At 41.0% G+C, this 20,730-nt stretch overlaps 1 protein-coding gene and 1 long non-coding RNA gene across 4 annotated transcripts in view; one reads left to right on the top strand and one right to left on the bottom strand.

Annotated features, from left to right (window-relative positions):
- The window catches only part of LOC135318971 (uncharacterized), a 144,418-nt gene that overhangs the window by 55,187 nt on the left and 68,501 nt on the right, over window positions 1-20,730 (bottom strand). The window lies entirely within an intron of this gene.
- On the top strand, window positions 1,833-9,359 carry LOC105093910 (filaggrin-2). Its single transcript, XM_064478135.1, has 5 exons — window positions 1,833-1,970; window positions 2,721-2,843; window positions 3,157-4,599; window positions 4,683-4,872; window positions 5,062-9,359. Exons 1-5 carry the CDS (start codon window positions 1,833-1,835, stop codon window positions 7,806-7,808), a joined length of 4,641 nt encoding a protein of 1,546 aa, XP_064334205.1. The 3' UTR covers window positions 7,809-9,359.

Genomic DNA, 20,730 nt, shown 5'->3' with positions numbered 1-20,730 from the left:
AATTGCATAATTTTCGCCTAATAGGTGTGTGTAATAGATACACAGAGGTAAGCTAGTATAATGGCTGAAAGAAAGGGGATTATGATAAGGTAGATATAGGTTCAAACCCTAGTTCCTTCACCTACAATCTGTGTGACCTTGGAGAGGACTCTTAGAACCTGTTTCTTCATCTGTAAAATGAAATACAATAAAAATCTCACAGAAATGTTGTGAAGATTAAAGGAGATGATACGTAAAAAGTATTCACCACAGTATCTAGCACATAGTAAATTCTCAATAAATAGTAGTTATTATTATTGCAAAAAGACATGAATTAGGTAAGCTTAATGGCCCAGGTTCATTTTCGATTAAATAAGCATCTATTGCACACCTGCCAAGTCATCTTACACTTTGCAACTTTTTGCAGGTACTAAAGGGAACGAACTACACATGTCCTCTAAAACACAGTCTCTGCTTTTCAGAAGTGGATGACCCTAAAAAAAAGCGTCCTGCAACATGTCCTCATCTGGGAAAGTAGGCTGGTACCAGCCTCTCTGCAATTATCTCAGAGATGAGAATGTGAAGAAGTGGGAAGTTAATCGTGGACAGAGGTGGGGTTAGGTTTGGTTGAAATGAATCAGCCCATCCCACAGAGGGCAGCACCCACACGTTAGCTATATAAGGGCCACCATCTCAATCCATTGTCGCCCTGCAAGCTCCATCAGGCTTTATTCTACTTGTTCCTTTGGTGAACCAGGTGAGAGAAAATTCATCCAGCTCCATCAATGGATATTCGGTTGGTTGTTGTCGAAGGCAGAAATCCAAGAGTATGAGCTAAGACAGCGTTAATATGTATTTGGCCTTCTTTCCTTCCTCCTTCCCTTCCTTTTGTTTCTTTTTTCCTTTTCTTGTTTTTTCTCTTTGTTTGCTTATTTGTTTGGTCACTGTAGTTTATTCCAGGGTCTTTTTAGAATAAATTTGTTGTTGTTGTTGTTGTTGAGAAGAATAATATAAGTAGAAGTTTGCCCTCTTCTAGGCCATTTCACACTCTCTTCCTAGGCTTTTTGCATGCCATTTTTTTCTGGGTTGTCTGGCTTAAATAGGGAAAAGACCAGCACCGTTGTAGAGTCCCATCCTTGTTCAGTGTCAATTTCCAGAGCTCCAAGATCTAATCATCCACTAGTCAAACTACTGCTTACATGGCTGAACCTTTTCCCTGATTATTGAAAGAGAACAGTGTTTGGTCAAGGCTGAAATTAGGATACTTCCTGAGCTATGATAAAGGCTAGCTCATGCTTCTGAAGCACCAGGATAGTGTTGACACACTTTGCCCATTTTTTACTTGCTAAATGCCTTAACAATCCAGTTTAGCTTCTGGTACCCAGAGAGGAAATAGATATGCGTGTTAGGTCTGTTACTTTTGACTCAAGAAAACCAGTGAAACTAGCCAGAGAGACTGGGGCAATACATCTTTGGTTCTAGAAACTTTGGAAGCTCCAGGACAACATACAGAACAGCAAAGTACACAAAGTGTAGAGATACTGTGTAAAGAATGTGTTCATCCAGGACACAGGGATCTGAGATCTGGTCCTAGTTCAGTCAGTAACATGCCATGACTTTACCTTAGCAAAGTAACTCAGAGTTAACAAAGGTTTCAGTGTGTTGCAGGGTGTTAGATCATCCCTGACCCATCCTGATTTGCTGAGGTATTTTAAGGTTAAAAGAGACAAGATATTTGAAAAATCATGATGATTATTATTAAAATCAGAACTGCTTATAAATTAAAAAAATAAAACGAATGATAGCTTCTTTTGTGTGTTTTTTCCTTCAGGTTTACATAAACTTGCAACAAGATGACCGATCTCTTGAGAAGTGTCGTCACTGTCATTGATGTTTTCTACAAATACACCAAGCAGGATGGGGAGTGTGACACACTAAGCAAGAATGAACTAAAGGAACTTCTGGAGAAAGAGTTTCGTCCAATTCTGAAGGTGAGGACTGAGAGCTGTTAGGGTCTTGTACATTTTCTGTTCTATGACCAAAGATCAGCTAAAAAGGGCATTGTCCCCATGGTCTTTGAACTAACTCTATGAGTGGTACTTTTTTGGGACATCAGAAAGTCTGTTGAGGCAGTATTTATTTTTAGAAAGGTGAATGCTTTCTTTCCTGTGCACTCCCACCATGCAGACCCTTGGGCTTTTTCATGCTCCTAGGTTTTTCCTTCTGAAAAAGTAGAAAATAAGTTTGAGCTAAGACACCAGTTTATAAATTACCCTAGCAAATGAGGAAGGAAAATAGCCAGGATGACTAAAATCTGAGAACAAAATACAAGCATTTTTTCCATCTACTTGAGAAGGACTCAGCTATTAGCTTCAAAATAATTATAGATCATAGCACAGACTATATTAGCATGCAAGGCGTAACATGTATGTAAATTTAAAATACACCAGGTACTGAACTTTGTTCATGCAACTCCTTTTTGTGTGTCGTACCTGAGTACCTAGTCCTCTAGCTTAAGTCCCTGAACTGTATGCTGCTAAGGATCCCAGCAGTCTTTATTCTCTTCTATTACCTCTTCCCACCTGCTGGGTCCTATTAGGCTGCCTTAGCCTAAAATATTTCTTGATTGGATTAAACTGCCTAATGTTAAACATCTCAAGTCCACAGCTCTACCTGATTATTTTAGCTGAGTATATAGACTAAGCTGACCAGGTCTCCTTTGGTGTGTTGCTTGTATACAGAACCCAGATGATCCAGACACAGTGGATGTCATCATGCACATGCTGGATCGAGATCATGACCGAAGACTGGACTTCACTGAGTTTCTTCTGATGGTATTCAAGCTGGCCATGGCCTGCAACAAGGTTCTCAGCAAAGAATATTGCAAAGCTTCAGGGTCAAAGAAGCGTAGACATGGTCGCCGACATCATGAGGAAGAAAGTGAAACAGAAGAAGAAGAGGATATATCGGGACAGAAATCAGGTTACAGACATTCAAGTTGGAGTGAGAGAGAAGAGCATGGGTATAATTCTGAGAGCTCAAGGGGAACTGCAAAACATAGACATGGGTCCAGCTCCAGAGGTTCAGGAGATGGTGGAAGGCAAAGCCATGCATGTGGTTCCAGCAATTCTAGTGGGTGTGGAAAGTCACACACTGCTTCTAGTTCTTGTCAGGCAGGTAGATTTGAAGGGCAAGGATACCAATCTAGCTGTACCCAGTCAGGTTATCAATCAGGAAGCAATGGAGGACAAGGACATGGATGTCTCTCAGGAGATCAGTCCTCTGGATACGGTCAATATGAGCCTAGATCCTGTAGCCAGTCTTCTAGTCAGAAAGGATATGGATCTAGAGCATGTGGAGGACAACAGGGAACAGGTTCAAGTCAGTCCTCTTGCTGTGGGCAATATGAGTCTGGAGGAAGTCAGTCTTCTTATTATGGTCAACATGGATCTGGTTCATGTGGATACTCTTCAAACTCTCAAAAAGGGTCAGGTTCAAATGAATTTTCCAAATGTGGTCAACGTAGATCCTGCTCAGGTCAGTCCTCTGGCTTTGGTCAACATGGGTCAGGCTCAAGTCAGTCCTCTGGCTTTGGACAACATGGATCTGGTTCAGGTCAGTCCTCTGGCTTTGGACAACATGGGTCTGGCTCAGGTCAGTCCTCTGGCTTTGGACAACATGGGTCAGGCTCAGGTCAGTCCTCTGGCTTTGGGCAACATGGATCTGGTTCAGGTCAGTCCTCTGGCTTTGGACAACATGGGTCTGGCTCAGGTCAGTCTTCTGGCTTTGGGCATGGGTCAAGTTCAAGTCAGTCTTCTGGCTTTGGACAACAAGGGTCAGGCTCAGGTCAGTCCTCTGGCTTTGGACAACATGGATCTGGCTCAGGTCAATCCTCTGGCTTTGGACAACATGGATCTGGCTCAGGTCAGTCCTCTGGCTTTGGACAACATGGGTCAGGCTCAGGTCAGTCCTCTGGCTTTGGACAACATGGGTCAGGCTCAGGTCAGTCCTCTGGCTTTGGACAACATGGATCTGGCTCAGGTCAGTCCTCTGGCTTTGGACAACATGGGTCAGGCTCAGGTCAGTCCTCTGGCTTTGGACAACATGGATCTGGTTCAGGTCAGTCCTCTGGCTTTGGACAACATGGGTCTGGCTCAGGTCAGTCTTCTGGCTTTGGGCATGGGTCAAGTTCAAGTCAGTCTTCTGGCTTTGGACAACAAGGGTCAGGCTCAGGTCAATCCTCTGGCTTTGGACAACATGGGTCTGGCTCAGGTCAGTCTTCTGGCTTTGGGCATGGGTCAAGTTCAAGTCAGTCTTCTGGCTTTGGACAACAAGGGTCAGGCTCAGGTCAGTCCTCTGGCTTTGGACAACATGGGTCAGGCTCAGGTCAGTCCTCTGGCTTTGGGCAACATGGATCTGGCTCAGGTCAGTCCTCTGGCTTTGGACAACATGGGTCAGGCTCAGGTCAGTCCTCTGGCTTTGGACAACATGGGTCAGGCTCAGGTCAGTCCTCTGGCTTTGGACAACATGGGTCAGGCTCAGGTCAGTCCTCTGGCTTTGGGCAACATGGATCTGGCTCAGGTCAGTCCTCTGGCTTTGGACAACATGGATCTGGCTCAGGTCAGTCCTCTGGCTTTGGGCAACATGGATCTGGCTCAGGTCAGTCCTCTGGCTTTGGACAACATGGGTCAGGCTCAAGTCAGTCCTCTGGCTTTGGACAAAGTGGGTCTAGCTCACATCAGTCCTCTGGCTTTGGGCAACATGGATCTGGCTCAGGTCAGTCCTCTGGCTTTGGACAACATGGGTCAGGCTCAGGTCAGTCCTCTGGCTTTGGACAACATGGATCTGGTTCAGGTCAGTCCTCTGGCTTTGGACAACATGGGTCTGGCTCAGGTCAGTCTTCTGGCTTTGGGCATGGGTCAAGTTCAAGTCAGTCTTCTGGCTTTGGACAACAAGGGTCAGGCTCAGGTCAGTCCTCTGGCTTTGGACAACATGGGTCTGGCTCAGGTCAGTCTTCTGGCTTTGGGCATGGGTCAAGTTCAAGTCAGTCTTCTGGCTTTGGACAACAAGGGTCAGGCTCAGGTCAGTCCTCTGGCTTTGGACAACATGGGTCAGGCTCAGGTCAGTCCTCTGGCTTTGGGCAACATGGATCTGGCTCAGGTCAGTCCTCTGGCTTTGGACAACATGCGTCTGGCTCAAGTCAGTCCTCTGGCTTTGGGCAACATGGATCTGGCTCAGGTCAGTCCTCTGGCTTTGGACAACATGGGTCAGGCTCTAGTCAGTCCTCTGGCTTTGGACAAAGTGGGTCTAGCTCACATCAGTCCTCTGGCTTTGGACAACATGGATCTGGCTCAGGTCAGTCCTCTGGCTTTGGGCAACATGGATCTGGCTTAGGTCAGTCCTCTGGCTTTGGACAACATGGGTCAGGCTCAAGTCAGTCCTCTGGCTTTGGACAAAGTGGGTCTAGCTCACATCAGTCCTCTGGCTTTGGGCAACATGGATCTGGCTCAGGTCAGTCCTCTGGCTTTGGGCAACATGGATCTGGCTCAGGTCAGTCCTCTGGCTTTGGACAAAAAGAGTCAGGTTCAGGTCAATCCTCTGGTTTTGGATATGGATCTAGTTCACATCAGTCGTCTAGCTTTGGAAAACATAAGTCTAGATCAGCGCAGTATGGCTATGGCCAACATGGCTTCAGTTCAGGGCAATCTTCTAGATTTAGTCAACATGGGTCTAGTTCAGGCCAGTCTTCAATTTATGATGAACATGAGTTTAGCACAGGTCAATCATCTGGCCAAAACAAAAATGAATCTAGGGTAAGTGGACAAGGAAGCTGTGGGCCTAGATCAAGCAAAAGGTGTCCAATATGTGGAAACCCAACATCAGATTTATCCCACAGTCAGACAAGAGGAAGTAGCCAAGAAACAACTACTCACAGTGATAATGAAAGAAGCAGGGTATCAGGAAGTGAGTCTGAAGATCATGACAGCATTCATGGACATAGCCAACAAAGCCAAGGATCAAGTCAGGGAAGGAGAGCATCCAGAGGGCAGGAAACAACACATAGTCAATCAAATGACAGCGAAAGCCAGTCAGATGACTGGGAGAGAGGAAACAGCACTAGACACTCTGGTACAAATCATGGAGATACTGTACAAACACATAAAGAGTCAGAATCTAGTAAAAGACAAGAATCTACTCATGGTCAGTCAAGGGATACAACTACACATACCCAGACTGGTCAAGGACATTCTGCTCAGGAAAATTCCAGCGTGACGGGAAGAAGGGGAACTAGTCACAGTGAGTCCAGTGACAGCGAGAGGCATTCGGGGGTGTCTCAGAGACACGCAGGATCCGCTCACGGGCAGGCTGGACCCCAACATGCAGAGTCGGGATCCACAGAGAACAGGAGACAGGGAACTGCTCACGGACAGTCAGGAGACACCACCAGACACGGCCAAGCTAGTCACGGACAATCCACTCGGTCAGGGTCCAGGGCAGCTGGCAGGCAGGAGTCTAGTCACAGTGAGTCCAGTGACAGCGAGAGGCATTCGGGGGTGTCTCAGAGACACGCAGGATCCACTCACGGGCAGGCTGGACCCCAACATGCAGAGTCGGGATCCACAGAGAATAGGAGACAGGGAACTGCTCACAGACAGTCAGGAGACACCACCAGACATGGCCAAGCTAGTCACGGACAATCCACTCGGTCAGGGTCCAGGGCAGCTGGCAGGCAGGAATCTAGTCACAGTGAGTCCAGTGACAGCGAGAGGCATTCGGGGGTGTCTCAGAGACACGCAGGATCCGCTCATGGGCAGGCTGGACCCCAACATGCAGAGTCGGGATCCACAGAGAACAGGAGACAGGGAACTGCTCACGGACAGTCAGGAGACACCACCAGACACGGCCAAGCTAGTCACGGACAATCCACTCGGTCAGGGTCCAGGGCAGGTGGCAGGCAGGAGTCTAGTCACAGTGAGTCCAGTGACAGCGAGAGGCATTCGGGGGTGTCTCAGAGACACGCAGGATCCGCTCATGGGCAGGCTGGACCCCAACATGCAGAGTCGGGATCCACAGAGAACAGGAGACAGGGAACTGCTCACGGACAGTCAGGAGACACCACCAGACATGGCCAAGCTAGTCACGGACAATCCACTCAGTCAGGGTCCAGGGCAGGTGGCAGGCAGGAGTCTAGTCACAGTGAGTCCAGTGACAGTGAGAGGCATTCGGGGGTGTCTCAGAGACACGCAGGATCCACTCACGGGCAGGCTGGACCCCAACATGCAGAGTTGGGATCCACAGAGTACAGGAGACAGGGAACTGCTCACGGACAGTCAGGAGACACCACCAGACACGGCCAAGCTAGTCACGGACAATCCACTCGGTCAGGGTCCAGGGCAGCTGGCAGGCAGGAGTCTAGTCACAGTGAGTCCAGTGACAGCGAGAGGCATTCGGGGGTGTCTCAGAGACACGCAGGGTCTGCTCACGGGCAGGCTGGATCCCAACATGCAGAGTCCACATCTACCCGTGGACACTTAGGATCTAGCACAGTAGAGCGACATGGGTCCAGCCATGCACAGTTACACGATGCTCATAGACAGTCAAGTCATAGGCATGCCCAGTCTAGAATAAGTCATTCTCGGTCACAGATTAGTGGACGACAAAGACATGGATCAGGTCAAAGCTGGAGACATGGCAGCTATGGAAGTGCCGAATATGACTATGGGCAGTCTGGGTATGGACCTTCTAGGGGCAGCAGAACAAGCAGCCGTAATTCTAGTCCTCTGAGGTCAACAGACAGAGCTGAATCCAAGCAAGTGTCTAGTCTTTGACAACCAGTTTCTAATTCTGACCAGTCAGGATCAAAAGCAACTGAAATAGCAGGAAGACAAAGCTCACGTTATGAACAGGCACAGATAAGTTATGGGCAGGCCACTGATTCCCATAATCAGTCTGGATCTAGTAGAGCTACAGGGCAGGGATCTAGTCATGGGCATTCAGTAAAAACTCAGGAACAGTCAAATGACCCTCATGTTCAATCTAGAAGGCAGGGATCTTCTCATAGCAGCCAGCCAAGGAACCACTCTCTATCAGGTCATAAAAAATCCTTATCAGCTTACAGCTATTCAGATTCTAGTTCAACTAAACGGCAGGGATCCCATAGTGATGGTAAAGGGCATTCAGATAATTGGGGGGGAAAGATTCATGAACAATCAGGATCGAGGCATAGACAGTCAGAGTTAAATACAACAGGTATACAGGGATCCAGCCAACAGCAGTTGGGAGATACAACATCTCATGAGCCAGTAAGATACAGAACAAATTTAGCAAGACAGGGATCAGCTGATGGACAATCAGGAGATATCCAGGGACAATCTGGATTCAGCACAAATGAAAGACAAGTATACAGTCATGGCCAATCAAGTGATAGCCATGGGCAATCAAGTGATAGCCATGGGCAGACAAGTGGCAGTCATTCACCTGATAGCCAAGACCTTACAGGACCTGAAGAGTACAGATATAGGTATTTATCAAGCAGTACAACCATGTGGAGTTGGGAAAGGCAAAAGGAAGAGAGTGGATCGAGTCTGTCAGGGAGCATGAGAAGATACTTTCAGGATGTGGAGGATAAGCAGACAAGCTACTGTGAGCCCAGGGGTTACCATAGAAGAGAGAGAACTGACTCAGGTTCCTTTCACTTAGATAGCAACACACCACTCTATGAATATGTCCAAGAACAAAGATGCTAATACTTTCAATAATAATTTGAAACTAACAGAAAACAAACTAACTCAAGAGAAAAACTAAGCCGAAGGAGAAATAAGACACACAACATGGAATTAAGATATTTAATGTGATCCCTTATTTGGGTACTGGGGGCATATGTCTGACCTTTTGTTTTAATTGTACTACTGTAGTATTTTCCTTTTGCTTGGTGCAAGGGTTTTTTTTTGTAAGGCTCCATAATCATTGAGCTCTTTGATTAGAAAATAGTGGATGGAAGAAGTAAACTGCATTTGGGACTATATTTAGAACTGTATGGTAAAGTAATTGGGTGCTCTGGAATAAAGTGAGCACTTTTTAAAAATTCCTGATACTCAAAGTTTGGATATTCCAGATTGTTTTAATTTATTGTTGATAAATCTATCCAAGGAGCTAAGAGGCATGGTTTAGGAGCCAAAATTTCCCTAGTAACATTGTAACACATTCCATATCCAAAGCAAAGAATGTTGTGGTAGTTGAAGATTCAGAATATTTGCATCTTTTGTGCCACCACTGGAACTCTGCATTGCTACTTTTGAATTTATTGTCATGACCTCCTGTATATAGGATCCAGAAAATTGTATTTCATAAAACTTGACAATAAACTTCTCATCAAGTTATATTTCCTCTCCTCTTTCATCCTCACAAACACAAACATAGCCTCCTGCCACAGGGTGAGATGCACATTTCTTTCTTCTACCTTTGGACACCTAGACGTCAGGAAAACACTCAGATACCAATAACAGGGAGTACAAAGAAGACAAGACAATCACATCTGATCTTTTCCTCAATCCAATTACTGCCCAAAGCATTTACAGGAAGCAATGTTTTATACTGAGGAGTTGAACTCCTTTGGTTAATCATGATCATCATCATGATCATGATCAAAGATAGTTCAAAGTGGCTGTTTCCTGAGACAATACAAATTCTGAAAATAAGAGTTATAAGCCACAGATTTTTCTCTGCCAAATATATTAATTGAAATACCTCTTAGCAATGAGGCTAACAGGGTCCTGAAGTTTCCAGTCAAATAAAAACAATTAAAAATACTCCTCCCTAGAAGGAAAAAGTATGTGAACTTATTATGAGTAGAAAGAGACATAACAAGGAGCAGAAAAATGTGTACACAAGATGGTAACTTCAGTAGGAAGTTTACTACTGCGAAACCAAAAGAAAATGTCCACAAAATCAGAACTAGTACAGGCTTTAAAGATCATCCCCTTAATTTACAGATTAAATGAAAAAATCAGAGTAAAGCATATTTGGTCTAATCATAAAGGCTGCTAATTCCTCAAGTCGGAATTTGATGTTCCCCCATCTTCTCCTGCCAAAAAAACTCAAGCTACTTTCCTTCCACCTTCACTTTTGGAATTCAAACTAAAGTACAATTAATCAATGGGTGCTCAAGATTGCAAGCCAGTATTGGCGACAAAAGTTATATTAAAAACCAAAAAATAATCTCCTTCTTCTGATTAGACTTAGAATACAGGCTATCTAGTTTTTAATAGTTTAAGAAGGACTGTAAAAACTTTCAGTCATGCGATTGACTCAGAACACTAGTCGTATTGTTTATTAGTAACAGGAAATAAAATTATTTTATACTATTAATGATACACATAAAAATAACTGAGTATATGGTAGTTAACCCTAAATCGTAACCAATTCATACAAATCTATCGATCATCATTAATTCATTGAAGAAATGCTAATTACCAAAGAATCACTAGAAATTTAAATATTATGTTTAATCTCATCCAAACAATTTCTATTGTAGGTAAAGGAAATGAGACTCAGCCCATACTGTGCAGATAATTAGAAGTGCTGCTGTGACCAGGATATAGGTTTCTGATTCTTAAACTAAAGCTCTTTTCATCCTGTTAGGGGGTCTGCACTCATTTTACATTCTTCAATCTCTAAGTATAAATTTAAGAGTGTCTAAAATTTTACCAGTCCCCTGAATCAATGTTAATTTGCCTTTATTGTGTGTGTGTGTGTGTGTGTGTGTGTGTGTGTGTGTGTGTATAAGTGGAAAGGTCAAATATTTATTGGTGATTCCCATAGTCCCTTGATCACACTCATGTGAAATATAATGCAAAATAATATAATATTAAATAATTAAATATTAAAATAAATATAATGAAAAAAATTATATTCCATACTGCTAAGCCCCTCAGTAATTTGTGTTAATCAAATTGAAGGAAATTGTTCCTTATAAACTACACCAAAAGTATTCTAAAATAATTCAAAGAAAATTACATATTCCCCTTCTAAGATAAAAGGCAAGATAAAATCAAGACAGCGGGTGTGGTCTACATGAGAAAAGGTTGGAAAATGGGGTGCCCCCATTTAGAGCCCCTGGGAACAATTGAATTCCTTAGATGCAGTTCTGTTGGGAAAAAGAGTCATAGGGTATACACAATTAGAGATTTCCCCTCTACCCCCACCTTGGGCCAGCATTCTATACATAAAACACCTCTGTGCCAAGGAATGCCAAGTGACGTCAAAGCATTCTTCATAGCACGTCTGTACTGTCGGGAAGGAGCACATAGCACAGCAGAGAAACTCTGGCCAAATTAGGAGACATAAAGGTAAAATTCTTCTTTTCCCAGACTTTCTAGATAAAGGTGACATTTGAACGTGGGAAGTTGAAGGTCAGTTTGTACTAGATACACTGCATGCACTGGTTGCTTTGTTGGAGTATAAGTTATAGTCCTCCGAGTTGTGAGAGTTTATGACAACCAGAAAGGACCTTCTAACATAATACTACATGCAATCAAAGGTGAGTATATAAGCTGTGGGGGAAATGAGCAAGAGAAACTAGAACAGGAAAGGATGAAGATGGGAGCAATGCTGGATTTGACTGGAAATGAATCAAGCCAGTAAACAGAGGGCAGCTTCCTCTCTAATAATAAACTATTTGGCACGATTAAAAGGCCACTAACCCAGACTCTGAAACCTATTTTAAGCAACATCTTACCATCTTTGGGGAGCATGGTAAGTGAAAATGAATGAAGTTCTACTTAGAAGTACGTAGCAGCACCAGTAGGAAAAGTTAGTAAGTATTCTCTTTGTATTATGAAGTCATCTAGCACAAGGAAGTGTGGAATTTGCAAGGGGTGTGTCTACTTTTAAAGATTATTTAGATATATTAAATTGTCTCTTATAGTGCCTATTCATTTCTCAGTGATGAACACTGATGAATATCTTGTGTCCTCCTACTGCCCAATAAAGTAACTAGGAAAAGGGCGAAATGCAGAATCACTCTCTATTGCCAAACACTTAGATGTGTTTCTGGCTCTTCTCTAGGACTGAAGCTTAAGGGCTGACTGGTTATCAGTGTTTCATTACAGCACAGACATGAAGGGTAGGAGAAGCGGTTTCCCATAGTGAGACTGTTAAAGGGGAGGAAATACAGAGAGGCTCTGAAGTATACAAACGAGGTGATCTGCTGGAGGGAAGGCAGGGGAACAGAACCTAAGGAGCTCAATAACTAGATACCAGTGTAGGCAGATTACCCCCAGCTTACAGTTATTACTTCAAGGTTCCCCTAGGGCTGAGAGTCAAAAAACTGAGTTCCAGTCTAATTCTATTACTTGACTTAATACAAAACATTCAATATTTATGTTATTTATTCCACTCTGGGTTAAAGAAAGAAAATTAAAATTTATTGAATGCCTACTTACTATGTTTCAGTTACTTTCCCTACAACAACCTTGCAAATCAACAATTGTCTATACTTCATGGACAAAATTGAGGCTTAGAGAAGTTTTTTCAAACTTACTCAAATTCACATAGCTGTCATGCAGTCAAGTGGCAAAGTCAGATCCCACTCACTCAAAAGCCCAGGTGTCTTCTACTCCCTTGGTCTACCTAACACAGAAAACTAATGCCCAGAGAGCATACATCAAGTGCTGGTTTCCCTTACTTTCTTTCCTCTAAAAATCAGCTTATGTCTCTTCTTTTAGATAGATGGATAGATAGATAGATAGATAGATAGATAGATAGATAGATAGATAGGCAGACAGACAGATAGATAATTTTTGAATTTTTTAAATGTCAAAGTCTTCGCCATACCTCACTCAGCAGTTATCTTTTTTTCTCTTTTGTTAGGAGGGCTTTAATAAGACAGTAATTCAATCATCCTTCTTCTTCCTCTAATTCTCAAGGATGAACTATGTCAGCTCTGATGTTGTTTGTTGAATTGCTTGGCTGGCTGGGTGTCTTAAAACCCAATCAACCAGTACACAAAAAAACCACATCTCATTTACACTAATTCATTCCAAGAAGTATTAAAGTGCATTGAAGAAATTATTCCATTTGGTGCAATTTCAGGGCTGGACGAAGGTTATGGTGTCTCCCAAAGTGCACCACATAAGCCCTAGGTTTGAATATTTGGGGGAGTAGAGGAATACCCAATAGCCTTTATTTTCCAGCAACATTATTATCTTGTTCCTATTGCTTTTTTCTTCCAAATTTTTGCTCCACTCTTCCTAATACCTTTCCATTTTGTCAGGCTTAGCTAGCCAAGCCTGTAAGAACAAATGTTCGAGCTCCATCTATGGGTGACAAAATACTTGTATTTCTACAGATCTCCAACAAGTAATCTGAGAATGTGGGCTAGGCTGATCAGCAATCCCTCTCTGATTAGTTTGATGACAGAATCCAGATGATCTAGGTAATGTGGGTGTTGTCAATGCAATATCAGGGTCACTTGTCTACTCATTCATTCATTGGAGGGAAGCTAATAACTACTTAGTTGACAGACATTATACCTGGCACTGAAGTTACGGATATGAGAAAGCCACTGTCCCTGTGCTTTAGGAGTTTACATATTCATCAGGGAGACCAACATATGAGAAAGCAAAAAATATGAATATTCTGGCAAGTGCTGTAATAGACATGATCAAGGGACTGTGTTTGCAGTGAAGTAATCAACTGATTTTAACTCTGATTAAAAGTGAAGAAACAGGATTCAAAGGAGTCTTAAGAGGATAATTCTGCAATTGGTCTCCAGAAATGGCCAGGAATTATCCAGGATTGCTTGGGAGACTACCCCAGGAATATATATTTTTAAATGTGTGTAAAGTCTTAAAGTAAGAAAGACCATGGTAAGCTAAGGGAATGTGAAAATACTTCAGCATAGGTAAGACACAGGTTGTACGTGGCGGCATCAAGAAAGGATGTCAGAACAATAGGTTGGATCACAATGAACTTTGCAAGCCTTGCTAAGAACTTTAGTCTTTAAGAAATGAAGAACCATCAAAGGGCTTTTGTAAAATCACATTTCACAGTTTTTTTGTGGTTTTGTGGGGCTTGTGTGTGTGTGTGTGTGGCAGAGGAGCAAGATTGGGGGTGTGGAGACCAACCTGGCAACTACTACAATAATCCAGGTAAAAGATGACAGAAGTTGCACAGGGTACATAAAAGGGGCTGAATGCAGAACGTATTTCTGAGATTTGCGGTTAGATGGTATGTAGTGACTGAGATGAAGGTGCCTGAGATAACCTGCTAGATTTCTGGCTTGAGTCATCAAGTAGACAGAACACATGTGTAGGGAGGGGAAAAAATGAAACTTTGATGAGAGACTAAACTTTGTTGATATTTTCTCTATTTGGCATTAAATTTGGGTCAGGCCATTGGTCATATATAGAAACCTACAAGTTCAAAAGTGACCAACAGGCTATCCCTAGTCTACTAATGTGGCTCACTTGGCCAGCGCACCACTGGCTCACAGTATTTAAAATACAAATTAGTTAACAGTGTTTTGAAATTGGGGGATCATACACACACACACACACGCACACAGAAGTCCATGGATTTCTGTTTTCTCTTAAGCCAAATATCCAGCCTGGGCCAACATCCCCCTCTTAACAATCAGCCAGATCTGGGTAGCTGTGATCTCACTTTGCAAACCAGTTCATGAAAGTTTCCATCACACTTGAATGTCTCCCCCACACTGAAACCAGCTTTATTCACTTCGGGCTTTACATGGATTGTTCCATTGAATAATCACATTCATTTTGGAAACTGGGTATTATTATCCTCATTTTATGGTTGATGAAACTCATTAACTGTTTTTGTATTTGTGTTTGTTTGATGAGAGGGAAGAGAAAAAGAAAGGACAGTATAAAAGAGTCTTAGTGGTCAATGTTAAAAGAATTTCACAGCTGAAGAGGACACCGAAGATTATCTAGGTCAATGGCTATAAACCTTTTGTTGTTGATGTTTTTATTGTTTCAAACTATTTACGCATCTCTTTCCCAAGTGCCATCCCATCAAAAAATGCACACGCCTACCTACACAAAATTTTTTTCCTATAATTTCAAGGACTTCTCAGACACTCTAAAGTCTGCTTGTAGATACGGATGGATTAGGAACCCTATGATAATCCTTTTATTTATTATTTGTGGAATGTTAATCCCAATCTCACACAATTAAGAAGTATTAACTGTTTAATCAGAACACTGTTGGCAACCAAATCCCAGCCCGGTGCTGCTTCTACCATATTCTGTTGTTTATTGGAAACAGAACAAAAGGGAAATGAATTCATGTCAGTGTAGACAGAGGTTGAAGAACTCAACATGAGAGTCCAGCTTTCTAACTAGTCTCAATATTTTTCTTATTTTTTTTTATTATTGGCATGTTACATAAACATGTAAGCCTACTAGTACAAGTCAATTTATTACCATAAAAAACACGTTAAAATTATCCTCACCTCTATTAATCATATGCATAAAGCTTACTGTACACATCATTACTAGTTCATAGAATGCATTCTTTCAACAAAAACATACCACAGAGTAACAGAAAGTGCTTTTTAAAATAACTTTAATAATGAAGTAATAGGAAAACACATTTCCTTTTAAAAATTAGAATATTTGTATAGCTACAGTCCTTTCTGACCTTCATCCCAAATTCAGTCCTTTTCCTCCTTCTCCAGAGATAATCCCTAGGAAGTTGAGTTTAAGTCCTTCCAGACACCTTAAAGATATTTTTACACACATAAACTGGTACACAGAGAACATATTTTACGTTTAGCATACATTATTATACAAAAGATGTCAGATTGCACTTACATTTTCTGCATTATACATTTTTTCACCAATAAGTTTTGGAGATGTTGATTTATATAAATCAAATTCATCTTTTAATTGCTATAGAATTCTATGATGTAGACATACTGAATTTTATTTAGCCATTTATCTATGAGTTGGCATTTAGGTTGTTTCAGTTTTTCAGTATTGCAAACAATGCTGCAATTAATATCTTACCCTTGTCTCCTTATTATTAAATTGTGTTGCTATGAACATTGAGGTGCAGGTGTCTTTCTGAATTAGGGTTCCCTCTGGATATATGCCCAGGAGTGGGATTGCCGGGTCATATGGTAAGTCTATTTTTAGTCTTTTGAGGAATTTCCACAATGGTTGCACCAAGCTGCTTTCCCACCAACAGTGTAGGAAGGTTCCCTTTTCTTCACAACCTCTCCAGCCTTTATCGTTTGTGGACTTTTGAATGATGGCCATTCTGACTGGTGTGAGGTGATACCTGTAGTTTTGATTTGCACTTCTCTGATAATTAGTGATACTGAGCATTTTTTCATGTGCCTATTGGTCATTCATATGTCTTCATTGGAGAATTGCTTGTTTAGGTCTTCTGCCCAGTTTTGGATTGGGTTTTTTTTTTTCCTTATTAAGTCATATGAGCTGTTTACATATTCTAGAAATCAAGCCCTTGTCAGTATCATCTTTTGAAAATATTTTCTCCCATTCCATGGATTGTCATTTTGTTTTGCTTATGGTTTCCTTTGCTGTGCAAAAGCTTGTAAGTTTAACAGGTCCCATTTGTTTATTTTTGCTTTTATTTCTATTGCTTGGGTAGACTGCCCTAGGAGAACACTGCTGAGATGTATGTGAGATAATGTTTTGCCTATGTTTTCTTCTAGGAGGTTTATTGTGTCTTGTCTTATGTTTAAGTCTTTAAGCCATTTTGAGTTTATTTTGGTGTATGGTGTGAGGGAGTGATCTAGCTTCACTGATTTACATGCTGCTGTCCAGTTTTCCCAACACCATTTGCTGAAGAGACTATCTTTATTCTATTGTATTTTCTTGCCTCCTTTGTCAAAGATTAATTAACCAAAACTTTGTGGGTTCATTTCTGAGACCCCTATTCTGTTCCATTGATTCATATGTCTTGTTTTTGTACCAATACCATGCTATTTTGATGATTACTGTAGCTCTGTAGTATTGTTTGAAGTCTGGGAGGGTTATTCCTTCAGCATCATTCTTTTTCTTCAATAATGCTTTGGCAATTCTGGGTCTTTTGTGATTCCATATAAATTTTAATATGATTTGTTCTAGTTCTGTGAAATATGTCCTGGGTAATTTGATAGGGATGGTATTAAATCTGTAGATTGCCTTGGGCAGTATGACCATTTTAACAATATTGATTCTTCCAATCCAGGAGCAAGGGATATCATTCCATTTTTTTTAAGTCTTCTTTAATTTCCTTAATCAATGTTTTGTAGTTGTCCATATTTAAGTCTTTCACCTCCTTGGTTAGATTTATTCCTAGGTATTTTATTACTTTGGGTGCTATTTTAAAAGGGACTGTTTCTTTACTTTCTTTTCCTGTTGATTCATTGTTAGTGTAAAGAAATGTAACTGATTTTTGGAACACAAGGATGGTTCAACATATGCAAATCAATGTGATACACCACATCAACAAGAGAAAGGGCAAAAACCACATGATCATCTCAACAGATGCAGAAAAAGCATTTGATAAAATTCAACACCCATTTGTGACAAAAACCCTTACCAAAGTGGGTATAGAGGGAACATATCTCTTCATAATAAAAGCTATTTATGACAAACCTACAGCCAGCATAGTACTCAACGGTGAAAAACTGAAAAGCTTCCCACTAAAATCTGGGACAAGACAAGGTTGTCCACTCTCACCACTTTGATTCAACATAGTCTTGGAAGCCCTAGCCACAGCAATCAGGCAAGAAAAAGAAATAAAAGGGATCCAAATTGGAAAAGAAGAGGTAAAATTGTCACTATAGAGAGACATGATACTATATATAGAAAACCCTAATAGCTCCAAACAAAAAGTACTAGAACTAATAAGAGAATTCAGCAAGGTAGCAGGATATAAGATTAACATACAAAAATCAGTCTTCTGTCAATTTTTAATTGAATTGTTTTTGCTACTGAGTTGTATAAGTTCTTTATATATTTTGGATGTTAGCCCCTTATTAGATATATGATTTGCCATGAATTGGCTCAGATTTCAGCTACATATTTGTGTTTCGGCAACCAGCCAGTGCTTGAACCCTCCCTGAGCTTGTAGAGGTAGAGCTATGTCCCCTGTTAGCATGCTGAGAATAAGGCTGCTATGGCAAGGCCACACCCCTCCCTCCACATGCGTGTTGACAACGGGGCTCCTCTAGAAGACCTGCTTCCATTGTGTGCATACCCCAGTTGCAACTCAGACCACACTCCGGTCCCTTTGGGCTGTCTCTGCACAGCCAAACTGAGTCCTCTCCAGGTCTGTCTACTGAAGCCCGAGTTTCAGCACCCAGCTGCTGCACACACCAGCAGGCATGTGTCTTGGACTGGGAAGTGCAGCTAAGTGGTAAGGTCCTTATGTGCTGGTCTCTCTCTATCCTGCCTGCCATAGCTGGCTGCTGCATTCTTCTGATCCTCTGAAACTCCTTATCTGTCCCAGCTGACCCCCTAGGTAGTGAAGGAGGTTCCCAGGGTAAGGAAACTTGGCCTCTTTCACAGCTCCCTTCCAGAGGATGCAGGTTCTGTCCAGATTCCTTTTATTTCCTTTTTATCCTACTGAGTTTTGTGGCAATATTTCTTGCAGCTTTGGTTGTATGAGATCTTCTACAATGTTCAGTAGGAATTCTGTGAAAATTGTTCCACATTTACATGTATTTTTGATGTATGTGTGAAAGAAGGTGAGCTCCACATCCTTCTATTCTGCCATCTTGATCTCCAACTTTCCACATCATTTTTTAACAATTAAAACTTTAAATCACTGGGGGTCAATTTCTCCACACTTCATCCTTGTATTCTAAAGATAAATCAACTTTTCCTATGTATTTATACTTCCATGTGAATTACAGAATAGTTTCGTCAAGATTCTATAGAAAATCCTTCAAAGACTTTTAAAAGAATTGCATTAATTTTTAAATTAATTTTGAGGCAAATGATCACCTTAATATGCTATATATTTCAATTTATTCAGGTTTTCTTTTATGCCCTCCTGTAATTTTTCCCTATGAAGATACATTTTTTTCAATAAGTTTACTTGAGGGCACTCCATATTTTTGTTGTTAATGTACATGGAACTTTTCTATTATATATATATTTTTTAATTTCAGAACATTTTTTATTAAGTTACAGTCAGTTTACAATGTTGTGTCTATTTCCAGTGTAGAGCACAAGTTTTCAGTTATACATGAACATACATATGTATTTATTGTCTCATTCTTTTTCGCTGTGAGCTACCGCAAGATCTTGTATATATTTCCCTGTGCTATACAGTATAATCTTGTTTATCTATTCTACATTTTGAAATCCCAGTCTGTCCCTTCCCACCCCCTGCCCCCTTGGCAACCACAAGTTTGTATTCTATGTCTATGAATTTGTTTCTGTTTTGTATTTATGTTCCTTTTTTTTTTAAGATTCCAAATATGAGCAATCTCATATGGTATCTTTCTTCCTCTTTCTGGCTTACTTCCCTTAGAATGACATTCTCCAGGGACATCCATGTTGCTGCAAGTGGCGTTATGTTTTTGAATTGGCAACTGGTATTATTTAGGAAGCTACTGATTTGTTTTTGCTACTTGTGTATTTGCTATCTTGATGCACTCTTATTATCTTTGAATATCTGTTAATTTTGGGGGGTACTGTTTGTCTGAAATTGATAAGTGAATTGTCTACCTTTTCCACATTTGTGCTTCATTTCTTATTTTTTTCTTGTAGTGAAATACACATAACATAAAATTTACCATTTTAACTGATTTTAGGTGTGCAGCCCAGTGGAATTAGTATATTCACATTGTTGTATAACCATCACCACCATCCATCTCCAGAACATTTTCATCTTCCAGAATGGAAACTCTATACTCATTAAAAAATAACTGTCCATCCCCATCCCCCCAATCCCAGACAATAATCATTCAATTTTCTGCCTCCACGGATGTGTAGGTATCTCACGTAAGTGCAATCACACACTGTTTGTCCCTTTGGTTTATTTCACTCAGCATATTGTTTTAAGCTTCATCCATGTTGTGGCACATGTCAAAATTCCATTCCTTTCTAAGGCTGAATAATATTCCATTGCATGTATATACCACGTTTTGTTTGTAAATTCATCTGTCAATGGACATTTGGGTTGTTTCCACATTTTGGCTATTGTGAAAAATGCAGCTATGAACTTGAGTGTGTGCAAATATCTCTTCAAGAACCAGCTTTCAATTCTTTCAGAATCTATCCAGAAGTGGAATTGCTACCTCATTTCTTACTGGTTAGGACTATGAAATATTAGCAGTGATGGCAGGCATCCTTGTCTTATCAGTGGTATAGATCTATAATGTTTTCTAAAAGTTTCTATTACATAACCTCTATCAAATTAAAGAAGTTCCCTTCTATTCCTAGCTTGCCGAGAATTTTCACCGTAAATGAGTTTTGAATTTTATCAGATGCTCTTTTCAGTCTATTGTGATGATAATGAGGATATTCTCCTTTCTTTTTGATTAATTTTATGAATTATATTAATTGATTTTCAAAGGTTGAACTGATCTTGCAATCTTACAGTAAAATTCATTTGGTCCTCATTAAATACATTTGATACTCTCCTAGATTTGACATGCTAATATTTTATTAGGATATTTGCACCTCTGTGTTCATATGTGAAATTAATCTATAGTTTTCTTTTCTTGGGCTTTCACTACCTAATTTTCATGTCAGTGTTATACTA

Source organism: Camelus dromedarius, chromosome 23, assembly GCF_036321535.1.
Source record: "Camelus dromedarius isolate mCamDro1 chromosome 23, mCamDro1.pat, whole genome shotgun sequence".
NCBI classification, from domain to species: domain Eukaryota; kingdom Metazoa; phylum Chordata; class Mammalia; order Artiodactyla; family Camelidae; genus Camelus; species Camelus dromedarius.
This window is presented reverse-complemented; position numbering and strand designations above follow the sequence as displayed.

What these genes read in the sequence shown, in the direction of transcription:
- LOC105093910 (XM_064478135.1), top strand. Translation starts at nt 1,833, where the DNA reads ATGACCGATCTCTTGAGAAGTGTCGTCACTGTCATTGATGTTTTCTAC. An exon ending in ACAACATGGATCTGGCTCAG is followed by an intron (nt 4,600 to 4,682) that starts GTCAGTCCTCTG and finishes GGCTCAAGTCAG; the next exon opens with TCCTCTGGCTTTGGACAAAG. An exon ending in ACAACATGGGTCTGGCTCAG is followed by an intron (nt 4,873 to 5,061) that starts GTCAGTCTTCTG and finishes GGTCAGGCTCAG; the next exon opens with GTCAGTCCTCTGGCTTTGGA.